This window comes from Oncorhynchus masou, chromosome 32 (assembly GCF_036934945.1).
Source record: "Oncorhynchus masou masou isolate Uvic2021 chromosome 32, UVic_Omas_1.1, whole genome shotgun sequence".
NCBI classification, from domain to species: domain Eukaryota; kingdom Metazoa; phylum Chordata; class Actinopteri; order Salmoniformes; family Salmonidae; genus Oncorhynchus; species Oncorhynchus masou.
In genome coordinates this window covers 779,254-800,041 of record NC_088243.1, presented here as the reverse complement: position 1 = coordinate 800,041, position 20,788 = coordinate 779,254, and the positions used below count along the sequence as shown (strand labels likewise).

At 45.2% G+C, this 20,788-nt stretch overlaps 1 protein-coding gene across 1 annotated transcript in view; it reads left to right on the top strand.

The window, feature by feature from the left end:
* LOC135525445 (probable carboxypeptidase X1) overlaps positions 1-20,453 on the top strand; it is a 42,433-nt gene extending 21,980 nt beyond the window's left edge. Inside the window, 11 exon segments of the mRNA XM_064953074.1 lie at positions 1,501-1,595; positions 1,804-1,927; positions 5,964-6,160; positions 7,534-7,631; positions 7,633-7,669; positions 7,966-7,983; positions 8,960-8,974; positions 14,221-14,515; positions 17,302-17,441; positions 17,788-17,890; positions 18,611-20,453. Of these exon segments, the coding sequence (XP_064809146.1) occupies positions 1,501-1,595; positions 1,804-1,927; positions 5,964-6,160; positions 7,534-7,631; positions 7,633-7,669; positions 7,966-7,983; positions 8,960-8,974; positions 14,221-14,515; positions 17,302-17,441; positions 17,788-17,890; positions 18,611-18,951 (1,463 nt within the window). The 3' untranslated portion in view covers positions 18,952-20,453.
* Positions 20,454-20,788: the final 335 nt, after the last annotated feature.

Below are 20,788 nucleotides of genomic sequence, written 5' to 3'. Positions count from 1 at the left end.
TTGGGTTTTTAGGTCATGCTCATTGTGTTTTTAGGTCATGCTCATTGTCTTTTAGTTGTTCGAGTCAATTAGACCATGCCCATTTCAAGATTATCTTTCAAAAAAATATTCAATTATTTCAGAATATTTAAGCTGGCTAACTCATCAAACATGCTTTGTAGTATACCCATCCAGGTAGTGCATTCTGGCAGGCTTATCCCCTGGTAAAGCAACTACTGTCATGGTATCAACAGCCTGGTAGGCTTATCCCCTGGTAAAGCAACTACTGTCATGGTATCAACAGCCTGGCAGGCTTATCCCCTGGTAAAGCAACTACTGTCATGGTATCAACAGCTTGGCAGGCTTATCCCCTGATACAACAACTACTGTCATGGTATCAACAGTCTGGTAGGTTTATCCCCTGGTAAAGCAACTACTGTCATGGTATCAACAGCCTGGTAGGCTTATCCTCTGGTACAACAACTACTGTCATGGTATCAACAGCCTGGTAGGCTTATCCCATGGTACAACAACTACTGTCATGGTATCAACAGCCTATTTAAACCAGGTAGTGCATTCTGGTAGGCTTATCCCCTGGTACAACAACTACTGTCATGGTATCAACAGCTTGGCAGGCTTATCCCCTGATACAACAACTACTGTCATGGTATCAACAGTCTGGTAGGTTTATCCCCTGGTAAAGCAACTACTGTCATGGTATCAACAGCCTGGTAGGCTTATCCCCTGGTACAACAACTATTGTCATGGTATCAACAGCCTGGTAGGCTTATCCCCTGGTACAACAACTACTGTCATGGTATCAACAGCCTGGTAGGCTTATCCCCTGGTACAACAACTACTGTCATGGTATCAACAGCCTGGCAGGCTTATCCCCTGGTACAACAACTACTGTCATGGTATCAACAGCCTGGTAGGCTTATCCCCTGGTACAACAACTACTGTCATGGTATCAACAGCCTGGCAGGCTTATCCCCTGGTACAACAACTACTGTCATGGTATCAACAGCCTGGCAGGCTTATCCCCTGGTACAACAACTACTGTCATGGTATCAACAGCCTGGTAGGCTTATCCCCTGGTACAACAACTACTGTCATGATATCAACAGCCTGGCAGGCTTATCCCCTGGTAAAGCAACTACTGTCATGGTATCAACAGCCTGGCAGGCTTATCCCCTGGTACAACAACTACTGTCATGGTATCAACAGCCTGGCAGGCTTATCCCCTGGTACAACAACTACTGTCATGGTATCAACAGCCTATTTAAACCAGTGTGTTGTCATTTAACTCCACACACTGGGCTTGTAAAGTAGCATGACACAGGGTTGGGTTCAATTCCGTTTCAAATCCAGTCACTTCAGAATAGTGAACCATTGAAAATAATTGAAGTTGGAAGGTCAGTGTATGTCCTGAATTGACTGGTACCCCGCACCCTGGCATGTCCTCTTGACCCTGGTCAAGGACACACAGAGATCTTATCAACCCGGCCTACATTCTCTTAGATCCGGACAACGTTTGGCAACACTTCTCTGAAAAACTGTCTGGCTCTAAGGATAACCTGGACTTCAGACACCACAACTACAAGGAGATGAGGAAGGTGAGATCGCACACGCACACACACACACACACACACACACACACACACACACACACCTGTCCTACCTGTAACTGTCCTCTGTATGTGTAAGTGCTTATGCAATATCTCTTTATTTTAAAAACACCTATTTAGTGCTTATCCAATAAAAACATATCATTTTACTGTCCAATGAGGTGCCACCACTGATGTGTGTCTGTCTTCTCTGCAGCTGATGAAGGCTGTGAATGAAGAATGCCCTCGCATCACTCGTATCTACACCATTGGAAAGAGCTACACCGGACTGAAGCTGTACGTCATGGAGATCTCTGATAACCCCGGAAAACATGAACTAGGTCAGAAAGATGTCTTCAATGGCACCCTATTCCCTATATAGTGCACTACTTCTTTTTTTGTTTGTTGCCAGGGCTCATAGGGACCACACTGGGACTAAACAGCTGTGGGAACAGAGCTTCATGAACAGCTCTGAGAACAGGGCTTCATGAACAGCTCTGGGAACAGGGCTTCATGAACAGCTCTGGGAACAGGACTTCATGAACAGCTCTGGGAACAGGGCTTCATGAACAGCTCTGAGAACAGGGCTTCATGAACAGCTCTGGGAACAGTGCTTCATGAACAGCTCTGGGAACAGGGCTTCATGAACAGCTCTGGGAACAGGGCTTCATGAACAGCTCTGGGGACAGGGCTTCATGAACAGCTCTGGGAACAGTGCTTCATGAACAGCTCTGGGAACAGGGCTTCATGAACAGCTCTGAGAACAGGGCTTCATGAACAGCTCTGGGAACAGGGCTTCATGAACAGCTCTGGGAACAGGACTTCATGAACAGATCTGAGAACAGGGCTTCATGAACAGCTCTGAGAACAGGGCTTCATGAACAGCTCTGAGAACAGGGCTTCATGAACAGCTCTGGGGACAGGGCTTCATGAACAGATCTGAGAACAGGGCTTCATGAACAGCTCTGAGAACAGGGCTTCATGAACAGCTCTGAGAACAGGGCTTCATGAACAGCTCTGGGAACAGGACTTCATGAACAGCTCTGGGAACAGGGCTTCATGAACAGCTCTGGGGACAGGGCTTCATGAACAGATCTGAGAACAGGGCTTCATGAACAGCTCTGAGAACAGGGCTTCATGAACAGCTCTGAGAACAGGGCTTCATGAACAGCTCTGGGAACAGGGCTTCATGAACAGCTCTGAGAACAGGGCTTCATGAACAGCTCTGAGAACAGGGCTTCATGAACAGCTCTGGGAACAGGGCTTCATGAACAACTCTGGGAACAGTGCTTCATGAACAGCTCTGAGAACAGGGCTTCATGAACAGCTCTGAGAACAGGGCTTCATGAACAGCTCTGAGAACAGGGCTTCATGAACAGATCTGAGAACAGGGCTTCATGAACAGCTCTGGGAACAGGGCTTCGTAAAGGGTAGAAGTCAACCCCTCTGGCTCTGTGTGTGTGTGTGTGTGTGTGTGTGTGTGTGTGTGTGTGTGTGTGTGTGTGTGTGTGTGTGTGTGTGTGTGTCTGGCATGCCTGACAAAGCTGTTTATCCTCAGACAGTTTGCCAAGTATTTCTGCAGGGTTCTGTGGGTTATTGGAGCTGTTTTCAGGGAGAAAACACACACACACTGCTGTTTTCAGAGAGAGGAGGCCTCTCTTATATCAACAAATGGATAATGATTTCAAGTGAAGACCAAGCAGCACAAGACAGATTCCTCAGTCACCATCGTTTGTATTGGTAGAAATGTCCCTCCCTAGTCAGTTCTAGTTATATTCACAGTCTCTTTTTACTTCTGCAAAAATATACAAGTGAAAAACTACTTTTTAGCTATTCTTGAAAGACGAGTTATACAAACAGATTGTTTTAGAAAAGGAAAAGCTGCTCTCTCTCGTAGCTCCGATGCTTTTGTTTATTCACCAACGTTACAGCAAGCTGTCTTCAACAGGGTTTCATGTCAACAGATTGGGAAATATCTACACTCTTAGATTTAAAAAAGGATTCTAAGCAGAATCACACAGGGTTCTTCAGTTTGTCTCCATAGGGGATCCCTACATGGTGCTGGGTAGTACCCTCTTCCTAGAACCCTGTATAAATGGTTTTTTACCAAGAACCATTTTATCATTTAAAGGTTGAGTTCCACCAGCCTTAATAACCTTTAAAATTGTAACTCTTTATTTCAAAGAAAGAGAGAGAAAAAATAGTATAAAATGTTTATTCGGATTCAGAAGAGTTGTATGTAGAACCTTATCTTTCTTAAGAATCATCAAAGAACCATTTCTTTAAAAAAAAACTTTAAAAAACAATTGTTACGATAAAAAAGGTTCTAGGTGGAACCCTTTACGCTACAAAGACAGCTCATTTTCCAGAAAGGGTTCGTCCAATGAAAATAGTTATTGGTAGAAACCTATCCATCTGCGAAGAACCATTTTGGAAGAGCTGATATTGTTTTTGTTTTTTGGTCGGTTTGAGTTTCAAGGGTCATGTGATTCTCTACATTGGAGCCTGTTGTTTTGAATCATGGCAGAGAACAGAAGAGATCCTCATGTGTTTTTCATTAGAATCAGGAAGGACAGAAAATGACAGGGAGCTTTAACAATAAGTACCTTATGATAGAAAGTAGAATATGAGAGCTTATGATACTTAATAAGGAGTGTTGATCTTGGATTAAATCACTTCCGGTCAAATGTAATATTATTCATTGTTCCGAAAGCCTGAACTGATCCTTAAATGGCCTTCTAGTCTGAGACACTTGATACATACAGCCCCCTTGGTTTAGTTTCTTTAGGTCTCTCGTCTCCCATCTGTACAGGATGTGTGTTGTTCGTCCACAGTGGTCCATTTTGTACACTTTGGCAGCCATAGCTGTGGCACACTGATCACTCGGGAAACACACAGTGATTTCGGGACGTTTGAAAAGTTCCCCAGAACGTCAATATATGCCTTCCACAGCACGATTAAAACTATTCCCCAGCACTGGGTGCCAACTCGTGATGCTCGCAGACGGAGAGCGCTGCTCAGACCACCGCGCGAGCCGCAGTTCACAGAATACTTCATGGTAATAGCGTGTCATTTTTGATTATTTTGTTTTAAGCCTACGCCAAACTATAGCTCTAATCTTAACCACTCAGAATGAATACCAAAACTTAACCCTTTGAGTTGTTTCTGTTTTAAACCTGTAACCAAGCAGAATTAAACCTGTAACCATGCAGAATTAACCCTGTAACCATGCAGAATTAACCCTGTAACCATGCAGAATTAACCCTGTAACCATGCAGAATTAACCTTTAACCATGCAGAATTAATCCTGTAACCATGGTGAATTAACCCTGTAACCATGCAGAATTAACCCTGTAACCATGGAGAATTAACCCTGTAACCATGGAGAATTAACCCTGTAACCATGGAGAATTAACCCTGTAACCATGGAGAATTAACCCTGTAACCATGGTGAATTAACCCTGTAACCATGGTGAATTAACCCTGTAACCATGGTGAATTAACCCTGTAACCATGGAGAATTAACCCTGTACCAAGCAGAATTAACCCTGTAACCATGGAGAATTAACCCTGTAACCAAGCAGAATTAACCTTTAACCATGCAGAATTAACCTTTAACCATGCAGAATTAATCCTGTAACCATGGAGAATTAACCCTGTAACCATGGTGAATTAACCCTGTAACCATGGTGAATTAACCCTGTAACCATGGTGAATTAACCCTATAACCTAGCAGAATTAACCCTGTAACCAAGCAGAATTAACCCTGTAACCAAGCAGAATTAACCCTGTAACCAAGCAGAATTAACCCTGTAACCAAGCAGAATTAACCCTGTAACCATGGAGAATTAACCCTGTAACCATGGAGAATTAACCCTGTACCAAGCAGAATTAACCCTGTAACCATGGAGAATTAACCTTGTAACCATGCAGAATTAATCCTGTAACCAAGCAGAATTAACCCTGTAACCATGGTGAATTAACCCTGTAACCATGGAGAATTAACCTTGTAACCATGCAGAATTAACCCTGTAACCAAGCAGAATTAACCCTGTAACCATGGTGAATTAACCCTGTAACCAAGCAGAATTAACCCTGTAACCTTGCAAAATGAATGCGTCAAAAATAGACATTCATCCATAATGCGTTGAATTTCGAAGGGGAAACTATGAGATCTTGTTGAGCTGGAGTCACTGCCCAACACAATAATGAAAGCTTGGAATCTTTATCAAGTAGAAAGAATGCATTGCTGATGTTGAAGTCATGACAACAAAACCCTGCCTGGAGCAGAAGACCAATTTCCGTTGTTCACTGTAAACATGGACAATAAAGTTGTATCGTATTCACATTGTAGAAACATCCCCTGTTCCCCTGCAGGTGAGCCAGAGTTCCGCTATGTGGCAGGTATGCATGGCAACGAGGTGGTTGGCAGAGAGCTGGTGCTGAACCTCATGCAGTACATCTGTCGGGAGTTTAGACGAGGCAACCCACGCATCGTCCGTCTGGTGACCACCACACGTATCCACCTACTGCCGTCTATGAACCCTGATGGATATGAAACAGCCTTTGAAAAGGTAGGATGAGGGGTGGAGCAGGGGATAAGGGATGTATTGATTGATTGAATTATTGACTGGTTAATTGACTGGCTGACTGTGTGGTAATGGGAGATGTCGAAACACTGCATTTCCTCACTGGTTGATATCTGCCTCAAAGGACCATGGAAAGAGCACCACCTTGTGGTCAGAGAACTCTAGAGAGGGGGCTCAGAACCTCCTCGTGATGACTTCATATTAGAACTCTAGAGAGAGGACTCAGAACCTCCTCTTAATGACTTCATATTAGAACTCTAGAGAGAGGACTCGGAACCTCCTCGTGATGACTTCATATTAGAACTCTAGAGAGAGGACTCAGAACCTCCTTAATGACTTCATATTAGAACTCTAGAGAGAGGGCTCAGAACCTCCTCTTAATGACTTCATATTAGAACTCTAGAGAGAGGACTCAGAACCTCCTCTTAATGACTTCATATTAGAACTCTAGAGAGAGGGCTCAGAACCTCCTCTTAATGACTTCATATTAGAACTCTAGAGAGAGGGCTCAGAACCTCCTCTTAATGACTTCATATTAGAACTCTAGAGAGAGGACTCAGAACCTCCTTAATGACTTCATATTAGAACTCTAGAGAGAGGGCTCAGAACCTCCTCGTAATGACTTCATATTAGAACTCTAGAGAGAGGACTCAGAACCTCCTTTAATGACTTCATATTAGAACTCTAGAGAGAGGGCTCAGAACCTCCTCTTAATGACTTCATATTAGAACTCTAGAGAGAGGGCTCAGAACCTCCTCTTAATGACTTCATATTAGAACTCTAGAGAGGGGCTCAGAACCTCCTCTTAATGACTTCATATTAGAACTCTAGAGAGAGGACTCAGAACCTCCTCTTAATGACTTCATATTAGAACTCTAGAGAGAGGACTCAGAACCTCCTCTTAATGACTTCATATTAGAACTCTAGAGAGGGCTCAGAACCTCCTCGTGAATGACTTCATATTAGAACTCTAGAGAGGGGGCTCAGAACCTCCTCGTGATGACTTCATATTAGAACTCTAGAGAGAGGGCTCAGAACCTCCTTAATGACTTCATATTAGAACTCTAGAGAGAGGACTCAGAACCTCCTCTTAATGACTTCATATTAGAACTCTAGAGAGAGGACTCAGAACCTCCTCTTAATGACTTCATATTAGAACTCTAGAGAGAGGACTCAGAACCTCCTTTGATGACTTCATATTAGAAGAAGGAAGGATGTCAGAACATATTGATGACTTCATATTGACTGACTGATCGAGAGGGCTCAGAATATTGAAAATATTAGAACTTTAAACATGATCTCAACTTAACTTAGAACTCTCCAGGGGTCAGAACCTCCTCTTAATGACTTCAGGTTAGAACTCTAGGGGGGCTCAGCCTCCTTTTAATGACGAGTGGGTCGATATGAACCACAACTTCCCAGACCTGAACAAACTCAGAGAGGGGGCCAAGGAGAATGACACATACATGGAAAACAGCCAACCACTACATCCCCATGACCAGATTAGAACACTAAAGAGGATGCCCCTCTTAATGACTGTACACTACACATCAACTCCACCAGAGAGTATGACTCAACATTATGTTTTCAGTTTTATTTTTACTGGTTTTACATTTGTTTTGAACCTCCACTCTTAAAATTCCAATTGTTCATAGAGAAACAATGAAATTGGACGTGCTGAGTCAATGATTAAATCACCTGAAATGAAAAGAACAGTTCAGGGGCAGAAAGCTGTGTGACTTCATATTAGAACTCTAGATTGAGAGGGCTCAGAACCATCCTTAAATGACATACCTGAATCTAGAACTGCCTGTAACTCAGGACCTGAAGCAGAGAATATGCACATTGTTGATCCCATTTGAAAGAACCACCTTTGAAGTTTGAAATATGAAATTAATGTAGGGAATATAACACATTAGATCTGAGAAAAGAACCTCCTACGACTTCATATTAGAACAAACATGTGTTTTCTTAATTTTCTTTTCTCCATCAGAACTTTTGAAATGCCATACATTAAGATAGGATCCTAGGTGACTTCATTTAAATGTTGACCAGGAAGATGTAGGACATATTGATTGATCGAATTGACTGACTGATCCAGTGAAGAATTAAAATAGCTTTAAATATTTCTCAACTTAACTTCTCTCCAGGGGTCAGAGCTGGCAGGTTGGGCTCTGCCGCAAAGCTACGAGTGGTCAATTTATACATTTTCAACTACCCAACCTGAACAAATCATGTGGGACTCCCAGAAATGTCATACATGATGGTTAAAACAGCCATACATTAACATCCCCATCTAGATGTCAGGACTGGAGATGCCTTTGGAGTCAGAGACAACATCAACTCAATCAGAGTATGACTCAAATTATGTTTTCAGTTTTATTTTTACTGAACTTTTACATTTGTTTTGTTTTTCCACTCTTAAAATTCCAATTGTTCATAGAGAAACAATGAAATTGGATTACTGAATGTCAATGATTAAATCACCTTCAAGGAAAAAACAGTTCAGGCAGAAAGCTGTGTCTGTTCCCCTTTTTTTCAAACATCCTTAAATGACATACCTAATTATTGTAACTCAGGACCTGAAGCAAGAACATGCACATTGTTGATCCCATTTGAAAGGAAACACTTTGAAGTTTGTGGAAATGTGAAATTAATGTAACAGAATATAACAATTAGATCTGGTAAAAGATAATACGAACTAACAAACATGTGTTTTCATTTCCTGGAATCAGCTTTTGAAATGCCATACAACATAATTCTAGTCACATTATAAATATTGAGCAACAACCGGCATCAGTTTGGGACACCGGTCCCTGATCCAGTGAAGAATTACATTACTACTCAATATTTTGATAAAGGGACACCGGCCCAAATGTAGAAGTGAGCAATTTATACATTTTCAACTACACAACTAAGGGACACCACTCCCAGAAATGTCATACATGATGGATCATTAGCTTATACATTAACTATCACAACAATGTCCGGATGAAGGGACACCGTCCCGAGAAGTGAGCAACAATCGGTGAATATAAAACTGGATTTTATCAAACAGAACTATTCAACATTTTACTCTTGGACCCTCAGGATGAAATCACACCGATCCTGAATGAAATAAATTAACCTTCATAGGTGAAGGGACACCAGTCCCGTAGAAGTGAGCAACAACTCTGTTCCTCAAACAATGAAGGGACACTGTAAAAGCTCCTGTAAATTGAAGTGAGCAGTAACACGAACCGCTTTCTCCGGTGAAGGGACACCGTCCTGGAAAGTGAGCAACAACCGTTCTGAAGGGACACCGGTCCCGTAGAAGTGAGCAACAACCGTCCCGGTGTAGGGACACCTGTCCCGTAGAAGTGAGCAACAACCGTCCCGGTGAAGGGACACCGGTCCCGTAGAAGTGAGCAACAACCGTCCCGGTGAAGGGACACCGGTCCCGTAGAAGTGAGCAACAACCGTCCCGGTGAAGGGACACCGGTCCCGTAGAAGTGAGCAACAACCGTCCCGGTGAAGGGACACCTGTCCCGTAGAAGTGAGCAACAACCGTCCCGGTGTAGGGACACCGGTCCCGTAGAAGTGTCAAAAGCCTGGACAAGTTAAATTCTGCATAATGGAACAACATTTCATCAACGTTCCTGCTTCAGTTTGCTGCCATATGACTGGTTTCACATTTGTCTCCAGAGATTATAAGGTAAACTAGAAATAAAATAATTGTCCATTATATTTACAATTCCCTTCTCCAAACGGATTACTAATTGACCTAGTTCTTATCAATAGTTCTTATCAATAGTTCTTATAAATAGCTCTTATCAAGAGGTAAATGACAGTCCATGGAGAAGGGTGTTATATCTATACTCCAAAATGAAGTAGATGCTTTTTCCACGTGGAACCGGAAGGTTCTCTAGACCTTGTTCATGGTTTCGTTGGGCGTAAAAGTGGAGGCCTTATCAGTGAATTAAGTCAAGGTCAGAATACGACGTGTCTGTAGACCAGTGGAGGCTGCTGAGGGGAGGATGGCTCATAATAATGTCTGGACCGGAGCGAATGGAATGGCATCAAACACAGGGAAACCATGGAAACCAGTGGAGGCTGCTGAGGGGAGGACGGCTCATAATAATGTCTGGACCGGAGCCAATGGAATGGCATCAAACACAGGGAAACCATGGAAACCAGTGGAGGCTGCTGAGGGGAGGACGGCTCATAATAATGTCTGGACCGGAGCGAATGGAACGGCATCAAACACAGGGAAACCATGGAATGTCTGGAATGAAGTCCAATGAGCCGTCTCTCTACAGCCTAGTGGGCCTCCGTCTCTCTACAGCCTAGTGGGCCTCCGTCTCTCTACAGCCTAGTGGGCCTCCGTCTCTCTACAGCCTAGTGGGCCTCCGTCTCTCTACAGCCTAGTGGGCCTCCGTCTCTCTACAGCCTAGTGGGCCTCCGTCTCTCTACAGCCTAGTGGGCTGTGGGCCTCTCTCTACAGCCTAGTGGGCCCTCCGTCTCTCTACAGCCTAGTGGGCCTCCGTCTCTCTACAGCCCAGTGGGCCTCCGTCTCTCTACAGCCCAGTGGGCTGTGGGCCTCCGTCTCTCTACAGCCTAGTGGGCCTCCGTCTCTCGACAGCCTAGTGGGCCTCCGTCTCTCTACAGCCTAGTGGGCCTCCGTCTCTCTACAGCCTAGTGGGCCTCCGTCTCTCTACAGCCCAGTGGGCCTCCGTCTCTCTACAGCCTAGTGGGCCTCCGTCTCTCTACAGCCTAGTGGGCCTCCATCTGTCTCGACAGCCTAGTGGGCCTCCATCTGTCTCTCGACAGCCTAGTGGGCCTCCGTCTCTCTACAGCCTAGTGGGCCTCCGTCTCCCTACAGCCTAGTGAATAGTAGTGATGCCTCCCTGGTCAAAGTAGTATACAACCCAGGTAATAGTTGGCCTCCGACAACCTGACAGAGCTGGGAAACTGACTCAACAACAGTGGTTTAACTGAGACAGTTCCTTCTGTTATGGGTTCATATTTAATACTGTTGGGCCAGGTAGCCTCGTCTTAGAGCGTTGGGTCACTAACCGTAAGGCCTAGATCGAATCCCTAGAGCTGATCAGGTAAAAATCTGTCGTTCTGACCCTGAACGGGCCTAACCCACTCTTCCTCGGTAGGCCTCATTGTAAATAAGAATTTGTTCTTAACTCAAATCAAATTTATTTATGTAGCCCTCGTACATCAGCTGATATCTCAAAGTGCTGTACAGAAACCCAGCCTAAAACCCCAAACAGCAAGCAATGCAGGTGTAGAAGCACGGTGGCTAGGAAAAACTCCCTAGAAAGGCCAAAACCTAGGAAGAAACCTAGAGAGGAACCAGGCTATGTGGGGTGGCCAGTCCTCTTCTGGCTGTGCCGGGTGGAGATTATAACAGAACATGGCCAAGATGTTCAAATGTTCATAAATGACCAGCATGGTCCAATAATAATAAGGCAGAACAGTTGAAACTAGAGCAGCAGCACGGCCAGGTGGACTGGGGACAGCAACTGAATTGCCTGGTAAAATAAAGGTTTATATACATATATATAAATATATATAAAATATTTTATTAAACAATAAGGTAGGTGTTGTTGACGTTCGAGGTGAGGTTTGATAATGTTAGGAGATTTTTAGTATCAGGAAAATAAAATAAACTAGTAAGATCGTAAAAAGAAAATGCTTCTTTGTGTCTGTACTGTCCCAGACTGTCTGTACTGTCCCAGGCTGTCTGTACTGTCCCAGGCTGTCTGTAAATCCCAGGGTGTTGTTCTTCCCAGGCTGTCTGTATCAAAGCCTGTCTTATGTCCCAGCCTGTCTGTACTGTCCCAGGCTGTCTGTATGTCCCAGACTGTCTGTACAGAAACCCAGCCTGTCTGTACTGTCCCAGGCTGTCTGTACTGTCCCAGGCTGTCTGTACTGTTCGCCTGTCTGTACTGTCCCAGGCTGTCTGTAAGGTCCCAGACTGTCTGTACTGTCCCAGGCTGTCTGTACTGTCCCAGGCTGTCTGTACTGTCCCAGCCTGTCTGTACTGTCCCAGGCTGTCTGTACTGTCCCAGACTGTCTGTACTGTCCCCGGCTGTCTGTACTGTCCCAGACTGTCTGTAAATGTCCCAGCATGTCTGTACTGTCCCAGGCTGTCTGTACAGTTGAAACTGACTGTCCCAGGCTGTCTGTACTGTCCCAGGCTGTCTGACTGTCCCAGACTGTCTGTACTGTCCCAGGCTGTCTGTAAAATCCCAGACTGTCTGTACTGTCCCAGACTGTCTGTACTGTCCCCGGCTGTCTGTACTGTCCCAGGCTGTCTGTACTGTCCCAGGCTGTCTGTACTGTCCCAGCCTGTCTGTACTGTTCGCCTGTCTGTACTGTCCCAGGCTGTCTGTCTGTCCCAGGCTGTCTGTACTGTCCCAGGCTGTCTGTACTGTCCCAGGCTGTCTGTACTGTTCGTCTGTCTGTACTGTCCCAGGCTGTCTGTACTGTCCCAGGCTGTCTGTACTGTCCCAGGCTGTCTGTACTGTTCGTCTGTCTGTACTGTTCCAGGCTGTCTGTACTGTCCCAGGCTGTCTGTACTGTCCCAGACTGTCTGTACTGTCCCAGACTGTCTGTACTGTCCCAGGCTGTCTGTACTGTCCCAGGCTGTCTGTACTGTCCCAGGCTGTCTGTACTGTCCCAGGCTGTCTGTACTGTCCCAGGCTGTCTGTCTGTCCCAGACTGTCTGTCTGTCCCAGACTGTCTGTACTGTTCCAGGCTGTCTGTACTGTCCCAGGCTGTCTGTACTGTCCCAGGCTGTCTGTACTGTCCCAGGCTGTCTGTACTGTCCCAGGCTGTCTGTACTGTCCCAGGCTGTCTGTACTGTTCGTCTGTCTGTACTGTCCCAGACTGTCTGTACTGTCCCAGGCTGTCTGTACTGTCCCAGACTGTCTGTACTGTCCCAGGCTGTCTGTACTGTCCCAGGCTGTCTGTACTGTCCCAGACTGTCTGTACTGTCCCAGCCTGTCTGTACTGTCCCAGCCTGTCTGTACTGTCCCAGGGTGTCTGTACTGTCCCAGACTGTCTGTACTGTCCCAGGCTGTCTGTACTGTCCCAGACTGTCTGTACTGTCCCAGGCTGTCTGTACTGTCCCAGGCTGTCTGTACTGTCCCAGCCTGTCTGTACTGTCCCAGGGTGTCTGTACTGTCCCAGCCTGTCTGTACTGTCCCAGGGTGTCTGTACTGTCCCAGACTGTCTGTACTGTCCCAGGCTGTCTGTACTGTCCCAGACTGTCTGTACTGTCCCAGGGTGTCTGACATGTTCATCTGTCTGTACTGTCCCAGCCTGTCTGTACTGTTCGTCTGTCTGTACTGTCCCAGGCTGTCTGTACTGTCCCAGGCTGTCTGTACTGTCCCAGGCTGTCTGTACTGTCCCAGACTGTCTGTACTGTCCCAGCCTGTCTGTACTGTCCCAGGCTGTCTGTACTGTCCCAGGCTGTCTGTACTGTCCTAGCCTGTCTGTACTGTCCCAGACTGTCTGTACTGTCCCAGACTGTATGTACTGTCCCAGGCTGTCTGTACTGTTCCAGGCTGTCTGTACTGTCCCAGACTGTCTGTACTGTCCCAGACTGTCTGTACTGTCCCAGACTGTCTGTACTGTCCCAGACTGTCTGTACTGTCCCAGCCTGTCTGTACTGTCCCAGACTGTCTGTACTGTCCCAGACTGTCTGTACTGTCCCAGCCTGTCTGTACTGTCCCAGGGTGTCTGTACTGTCCCAGGCTGTCTGTCTGTCCCAGGCTGTCTGTACTGTTCGTCTGTCTGTACTGTCCCAGGCTGTCTGTACTGTCCCAGGCTGTCTGTACTGTCCCAGGCTGTCTGTACTGTCCCAGCCTGTCTGTACTGTCCCAGGGTGTCTGTACTGTCCCAGGCTGTCTGTACTGTTCCAGGCTGTCTGTACTGTCCCAGCCTGTCTGTACTGTCCCAGGGTGTCTGACATGTTCATCTGTCTGTACTGTCCCAGGCTGTCTGTACTGTCCCAGGGTGTCTGACATGTTTATCTGTCCCTTTCCCAGGTGACCCCAGAGACACGTGCGGTCATCAGCTGGATGCAGGACATCCCCTTTGTCCTGAGTGCCAACCTCCACGGGGGAGAACTGGTGGTTACCTACCCCTTCGACTGCACCCGGGACTGGGCCCCTCAGGAAAACACCCCTACAGCTGACGATAGTTTCTTCCGCTGGCTGGCCACGGTCTACGCCTCCACCAACCTGGTCATGGCCAACCCTGATAGGAGGATCTGTCACTCTGAAGACTTCCAACAACACAACAACATCATTAACGGAGGAGCCTGGCACACCGTCCCTGGGAGTCAGTAGTTCTATATATATATAAAATCAAATCAAATCAAATTTTATTTCTCACATACACATGGTTAGCAGATGTTAATGCGAGTGTAGCAAAATGCTTGTGCTTCTAGTTCCGACAATGCAGTAATAACCAACAAGTAATCTAACTAACAATTCCTAAACTACTGTCTTATACACAGTGTAAGGGGATAAAGAATATGTACATAAGGATATATGAATGAGTGATGGTACAGAGCAGCATAGGCAATATACAGTAGATGGTATCGAGTACAGTATATACATATGAGATGAGTATGTAAACAAAGTGGCATAGTTAAAGTGGCTAGTGATACATGTATTACATAAAGATGCGGTAGATGATATAGAGTACAGTATATACGTATGCATATGAGATGAATAATGTAGGGTAAGTAACATTATATAAGGTAGCATTGTTTAAAGTGGCTAGTGATATATTTACATCATTTCCCATCAATTCCCATTATTAAAGTGGCTGGAGTTGAGTCAGTGTCAGTGTGTTGACAGCAGCCACTCAATGTTAGTGGTGGCTGTTTAACAGTCTGATGGCCTTGAGATAGAAGCTGTTTTTCAGTCTCTCGGTCCCAGCTTTATATACATACAGTGGGGAGAACAAGTATTTGATTCACTGCCGATTTTGCTGGTTTTCCTACTTACAAAGCATGTAGAGGTCTGTAATTCTCTATCATAGATACGCTTCAACTGTTAGAGACGGAATCTAAAACAAAAATCCGGAAAATCACATTGTATGATTTTTAAGTGATTAATTAGCATTTTATTGCATCACATTAGTATTTGATACATCAGAAAAGCAAAACTTAATATTTGGTACAGAAACCTTTGTTTGCAATTATAGAGATCATACGTTTCCTGTAGTTCTTAACCAGGTTTGCACACACTGCAGCAGGGATTTTGGCCCACTCTTCCATACAGACCTTCTCCAGATCCTTCAGGTTTCGGGGCAATAAGGACTTTCAGCTCCCTCCAAAGATGTTCTATTGGGTTCAGGTCTGGAGACTGGCTAGGCCACTCCAGGACCTTGAGATGCTTCTTACGAGTCACTCCTTAGTTGCCCTGGCTGTGTGTTTATGGATGGGCTCAGGTCTGGAGACTGGCTAGGCCCCTCCAGGACCTTGAGATGCTTCTTACGGAGCCACTCCTTAGTTGCCCTGGCTGTGTGTTTATGGATGGGTTCAGGTCTGGAGACTGGCTAGGCCCCTCCAGGACCTTGAGATGCTTCTTACGAGTCACTCCTTAGTTGCCCTGGCTGTGTGTTTATGGATGGGTTCAGGTCTGGAGACTGGCTAGGCCCCTCCAGGACCTTGAGATGCTTCTTACGGAGCCACTCCTTAGTTGCCCTGGCTGTGTGTTTATGGATGGGCTCAGGTCTGGAGACTGGCTAGGCCCCTCCAGGACCTTGAGATGCTTCTTACGAGCCACCCCTTACTTGCCCTGGCTGTGTGTTTATGGATGGGTTCAGGTCTGGAGACTGGCTAGGCCACTCCAGGACCTTGAGATGCTTCTTATGAGTCACTCCTTAGTTGCCCTGGCTGTGTGTTTCGGGTCGTTGTCATGCTGGAAGACCCAGCACGACCCATCTTCAATGCTCTTACTGAGGGAAGGAGGTTGTTGGCCAAGATCTCACGATACATGGCCCCATCCATCCTCCCCTCAATACGCTGCAGTCGTCCTGTCCCCTTTGCAGAAAAGCATCCCCAAAGAATGTTTCCACCCCCATGCTTCACGGTTGGAATGATGTTCTTGGGGTTGTACTCATCCTTCTTCTTCCTCCAAACACGGCGAGTGGAGTTTAGACCAAAAAGCTCTATTTTTGTCTCATCAGACCACATGACCTTCTCCCATTCCTCCTCTGGATCATCCAGATGGTCATTGGCGATCTTCAGACGGGCCTGGACATGCACTGGCTTGAGCAGGGGGACCTTGCGTGCGCTGCAGGATTTTAATCCATGACGGGGTAGTGTGTTACTATTGGTTTTCTTTGAGACTGTGGTCCCAGCTCTCTTCAGGTCATTGACCAGGTCCTGCCGTGTAGTTCTGGGCTGATCCCTCACCTTCCTAATGATCATTGATGCCCCACTTAGTGAGATCTTGCATGGAGCCCCAGACCGAGGGTGATTGACCGTCATCTTGAACGTCTTTCATTTTCGAATAATTGCACCAACAGTTGTTGCCTTCTCACCAAGCTGCTTGCCTATTGTCCTGTAGCCCATCCCAGCCTTGTGCAGGTCTACAATTTAACCCTGATGTCCTTACACCCTCTCTGGTCTTGGCCATTGTGGAGAGGTTGGAGTCTCTTTGATTGAGTGTGTGGACAGGTGTCTTTTATACAGGTAACGAGTTCAAACAGGTGCAGTTAATACAGGTAATGAGTGGAGAACAGGAGGGCTTCTTAAAGAAAAACTAACAAGTCTGTGAGAGCCAGAAATCTTACTGGTTGGTAGGTGATCAAATACTTATGTCATGCAATAAAATGCAAATGCATTACTTAAAAATAATACAATGTGATTTTCTGGATTTTTGTTTTAGATTCCATCTCTCACAGTTGAAGTGTACCTATGATTAAAATGACAGACCTCTACATGCTTTGTAAGTAGGAAAACCTGCAAAATCGGCAGTGTATCAAATATATAATAATCAACACCGACCCTGGGAGTCAGTAGATCTCATATATATATATATATAAAATCAGGCCCTCATCAAAGACTATTTGTTTTTCATGTGTTTTGTTACCATATTTTTGTCCCTCAGGTATGAATGACTTCAGCTACATGCACACTAACTGCTTCGAGGTGACGGTGGAGCTGTCGTGTGACAAGTTTCCTCACGCCAGCGAGCTTCCTACAGAGTGGGAGAACAACAAGGAGTCTCTGCTTGTCTACATGGAGCAGGTCTACTGTTCTTTACATGGATTATTTAGCAAAGTTATACTGTATCGGAGTTATTCAAATTACTGGAAATGGCCCCAATTGGAAAGACTTCACTTGTAGAATACTGTCCTACTGCATATCCCAGCTCTCCAATTTGTAGATATTTCCCTGATCATCTCTGTTTCTGATGTTCCCTGACTATCTCTGTTTCTGATGTTCCCTGATTATCTCTGTTTCTGATGTTCCCTGACTATCTCTGTTTCTGATGTTCCCTGATTATCTCTGTTTCTGATGTTCCCTGACTATCTCTGTTTCTGATGTTCCCTGATCATCTCTGTTTCTGATGTTCCGTCCTTGCCTCTACCAGGTTCACAGAGGCATCAAGGGAGTGGTGAGAGACAAGATGACGAAGAAAGGCATTGCAGACGCCATTGTGAAAGTGGAAGACCTGGACCACGACATACGATCAGGTAGACGTAAGATTCTACAATGATTTACATGATGCACTACACTACACAGAAGAAACAGAAAAAAAAAGAAAAAAAAAAAATTGGCCATTTTTTCTGTTTACCTCGCACTGCTTGTATGTCAAATTCCTGACAGCGCCAATTTCTAACTGCTTGTTGTAGCAGACACAATGCTCCGTGCTCGGGATTTACGGTGTTACCGGCACAGCACACAAGGGGGTGCTGAAAACACAAGAAAAGCCCATTGGGCCTCTATTAACAGAATGTTAACAAAATGTGCACAATCTAATCAGACGCTGAGATGCTAAACAACACACACGATTGGTTAGGAGCCCGTAAAAACGGCAGCCATCTTCTCCGGATCCGTTATTACATCAAATAGGGTACATATACAATACACTGCCACAACCCAGTCTGTGCTCTCTCTCTTGAATCTTCGTTTAATTTACACCTGGCTTCTATTTATTTTATTCTACTCCCAAGATGCAACAGTGTCTTTAAAACGGATACTTTACGGTCTTTGTTACACCATTACAGGCATCTCTTTAGTTTCAAGCTTGCACCATGTATTTTATTCTACTGTAAACATTAGTGTCTTTGTCATTGCATCAGTTTGTATCAGGTAGATCCCCATCCCCCTTTAATTGTGGTATTATTGACAAAATATTTTCGATACATTTTCTGAATGAACGATCATGAGACTCTCCTGTGTATCTCCTTTAGCGGCTGATGGGGACTACTGGCGTCTGTTGAACCCTGGGGAATACAAAGTGACGGTGTGGGCGGAGGGATACTTTCCCTCCATGAGGCGGTGCAACGTCGGGACCGAAGCACGCCCCACCATCTGTGACTTCATCTTGATCAAGACTCCACGGCAGAGGATGAACGAGATCCTAGCTAAAGGCGGGAGGTTACCCCAGGATCTACAACTGAAGCTGAGAGCACTGAGGCTCCGGAAACTAAGAGCCTCCACCAAGGCCATCAACCAGAGGAGGGAGCACAGCCGCAAGGCCAGGGGAACACGGTTCGCCAGGGCACCACGCCCTCTCACGCCCCTGGCCTGAGAGACAGGGGACAGACTGTGTCTCTAATGACACCCTATTCCCCACATTGCTCCGGTCAAAAGAAGTGCACTATAAAAGGGAATAGGGCGCCATTTGGGACTCAACTTGAGGCTTTGAAACGACCGGGGTGTTTGAGATGGACGACAGCGACTACAGACAGACTGAAATACAAAACTTCAATGAGAAGTCATTTTTAGGAAGGCGATTTGTAAATCCGACTGCAATGTAGTCGATCTGAAACAAGACACAGCGGCTTCAACACAAGTCTGTATTCCCAGTGAATGTTATGATTTCAGATTTGAATAGCAGAGTAGCACAGGGAGATTGTATGTGCTCTAACTAGCTTGTTGGGACAGTGGTCAACATGTCCGTTGTTTGTTAAAAAGGTAGAGAGATCATGTAGTTGATGAGGTTTGTATCTTTACATTGGTAATATTTCATACCTTCTAACTAGTTGTTTGGCTTGTTGGGAAAGTGGTCAACAGTAGCTAGGTTTCCATCCAATTGGCGACAGATTTTCATGCGAATATATATTTTTTTAATCTGCATATTTTCCCACCAGTGATGTTTCCACCAAACTGGATTTGTTGCGGATAAAACGTCAGTCAGTGACGACGTAGTGCGCACAAATAGTACTTTTTCACCGAAAGGTTTTCACGTTACCGAATTAAAAATCAAAAGTTCCATGTTTTTTTCCATCGCATTTTCAACTCGTATCGATAGTTTGTTGCGCTGAAGAGCACACGTGCGTCCTCTAGCCAACAGCTCGGGTAAAGCCATCTACATGATCAGATTATTATGGATCAGAGAGAAGATATTCTTGTTGTTGTCGACCCGGCAGTCAAGCATCGATCATCATGTCACCAGACTAAGACCGTGGATAGGTATTGTGAAGGAACGTCCAGCTCACAGCATCCATTCACCACCCTGTGACGTTCATCATGACTCAGTTCATCTGTAGCCTAATAAACTACATGGTTTCTCCGTAGTGAGAGGACCACACGCCAATATCATCTCGTGACTCCCAACTTTACTTTGATACAGTTCGATAGCAATTATATCAATATTTGCAACACCATTTCTCGCATAATTTAAATTTTCCCGACAAAAAAAAGATGTTTGAACGAAACAAATTGTCTGTCGACATTTATAAAATTGTACTGAAACGACCTGTTTCCGTCACAGTTTCCATTTTGCCATGTTTTGTTTTTATACGGTATGACTTTACTGAAATAGACACTGTGAATGGAAACGTGGTTAATGACAATAGGAGTCTGCACGACGGCACAAATAGATCTGGGACCAGGCGTGTGAATATTCAGTTTAGTTTATCCTCGCCACTGGTCTTTAGTACAGCTGTTTTTACACTAACTATCAACAATATAGAAGAAGACCTTTTATGATGACGAGGGGAGGCCACGGCAGTATCAGCTGGCCTGATACGTTGTATATCATTGTGTGTTTTGACTATTTCATTAAAGGACAATTTGGGTAGAAAGAGTCGCGTCAATAATGTACTTGTTCAGGAACCACGGAGAACTGTGATGAAAACGTGTGTTGTTTCCTCTTTTGCTGCGTCGGTCCTGCTGTCAGTCTGAGGTTAAGGTTGGTATATTTATACACACACAGAGACGTGAAAGGTAAAAAGGCAGGGCAAGGGGACTTAGAACTCAATAGAAGAACAACGTATACAAAACAGATTGTTCAATTAATGTCAAGCTTCTGATACCCCTGAAGGAGACGGTATCACACACACAGGCTCATTCCCCTAACTAATATGATCATGTGGAGTGAATGTGATTGAACTCAAATGCTGATATAGTGGGAAATTATTTGA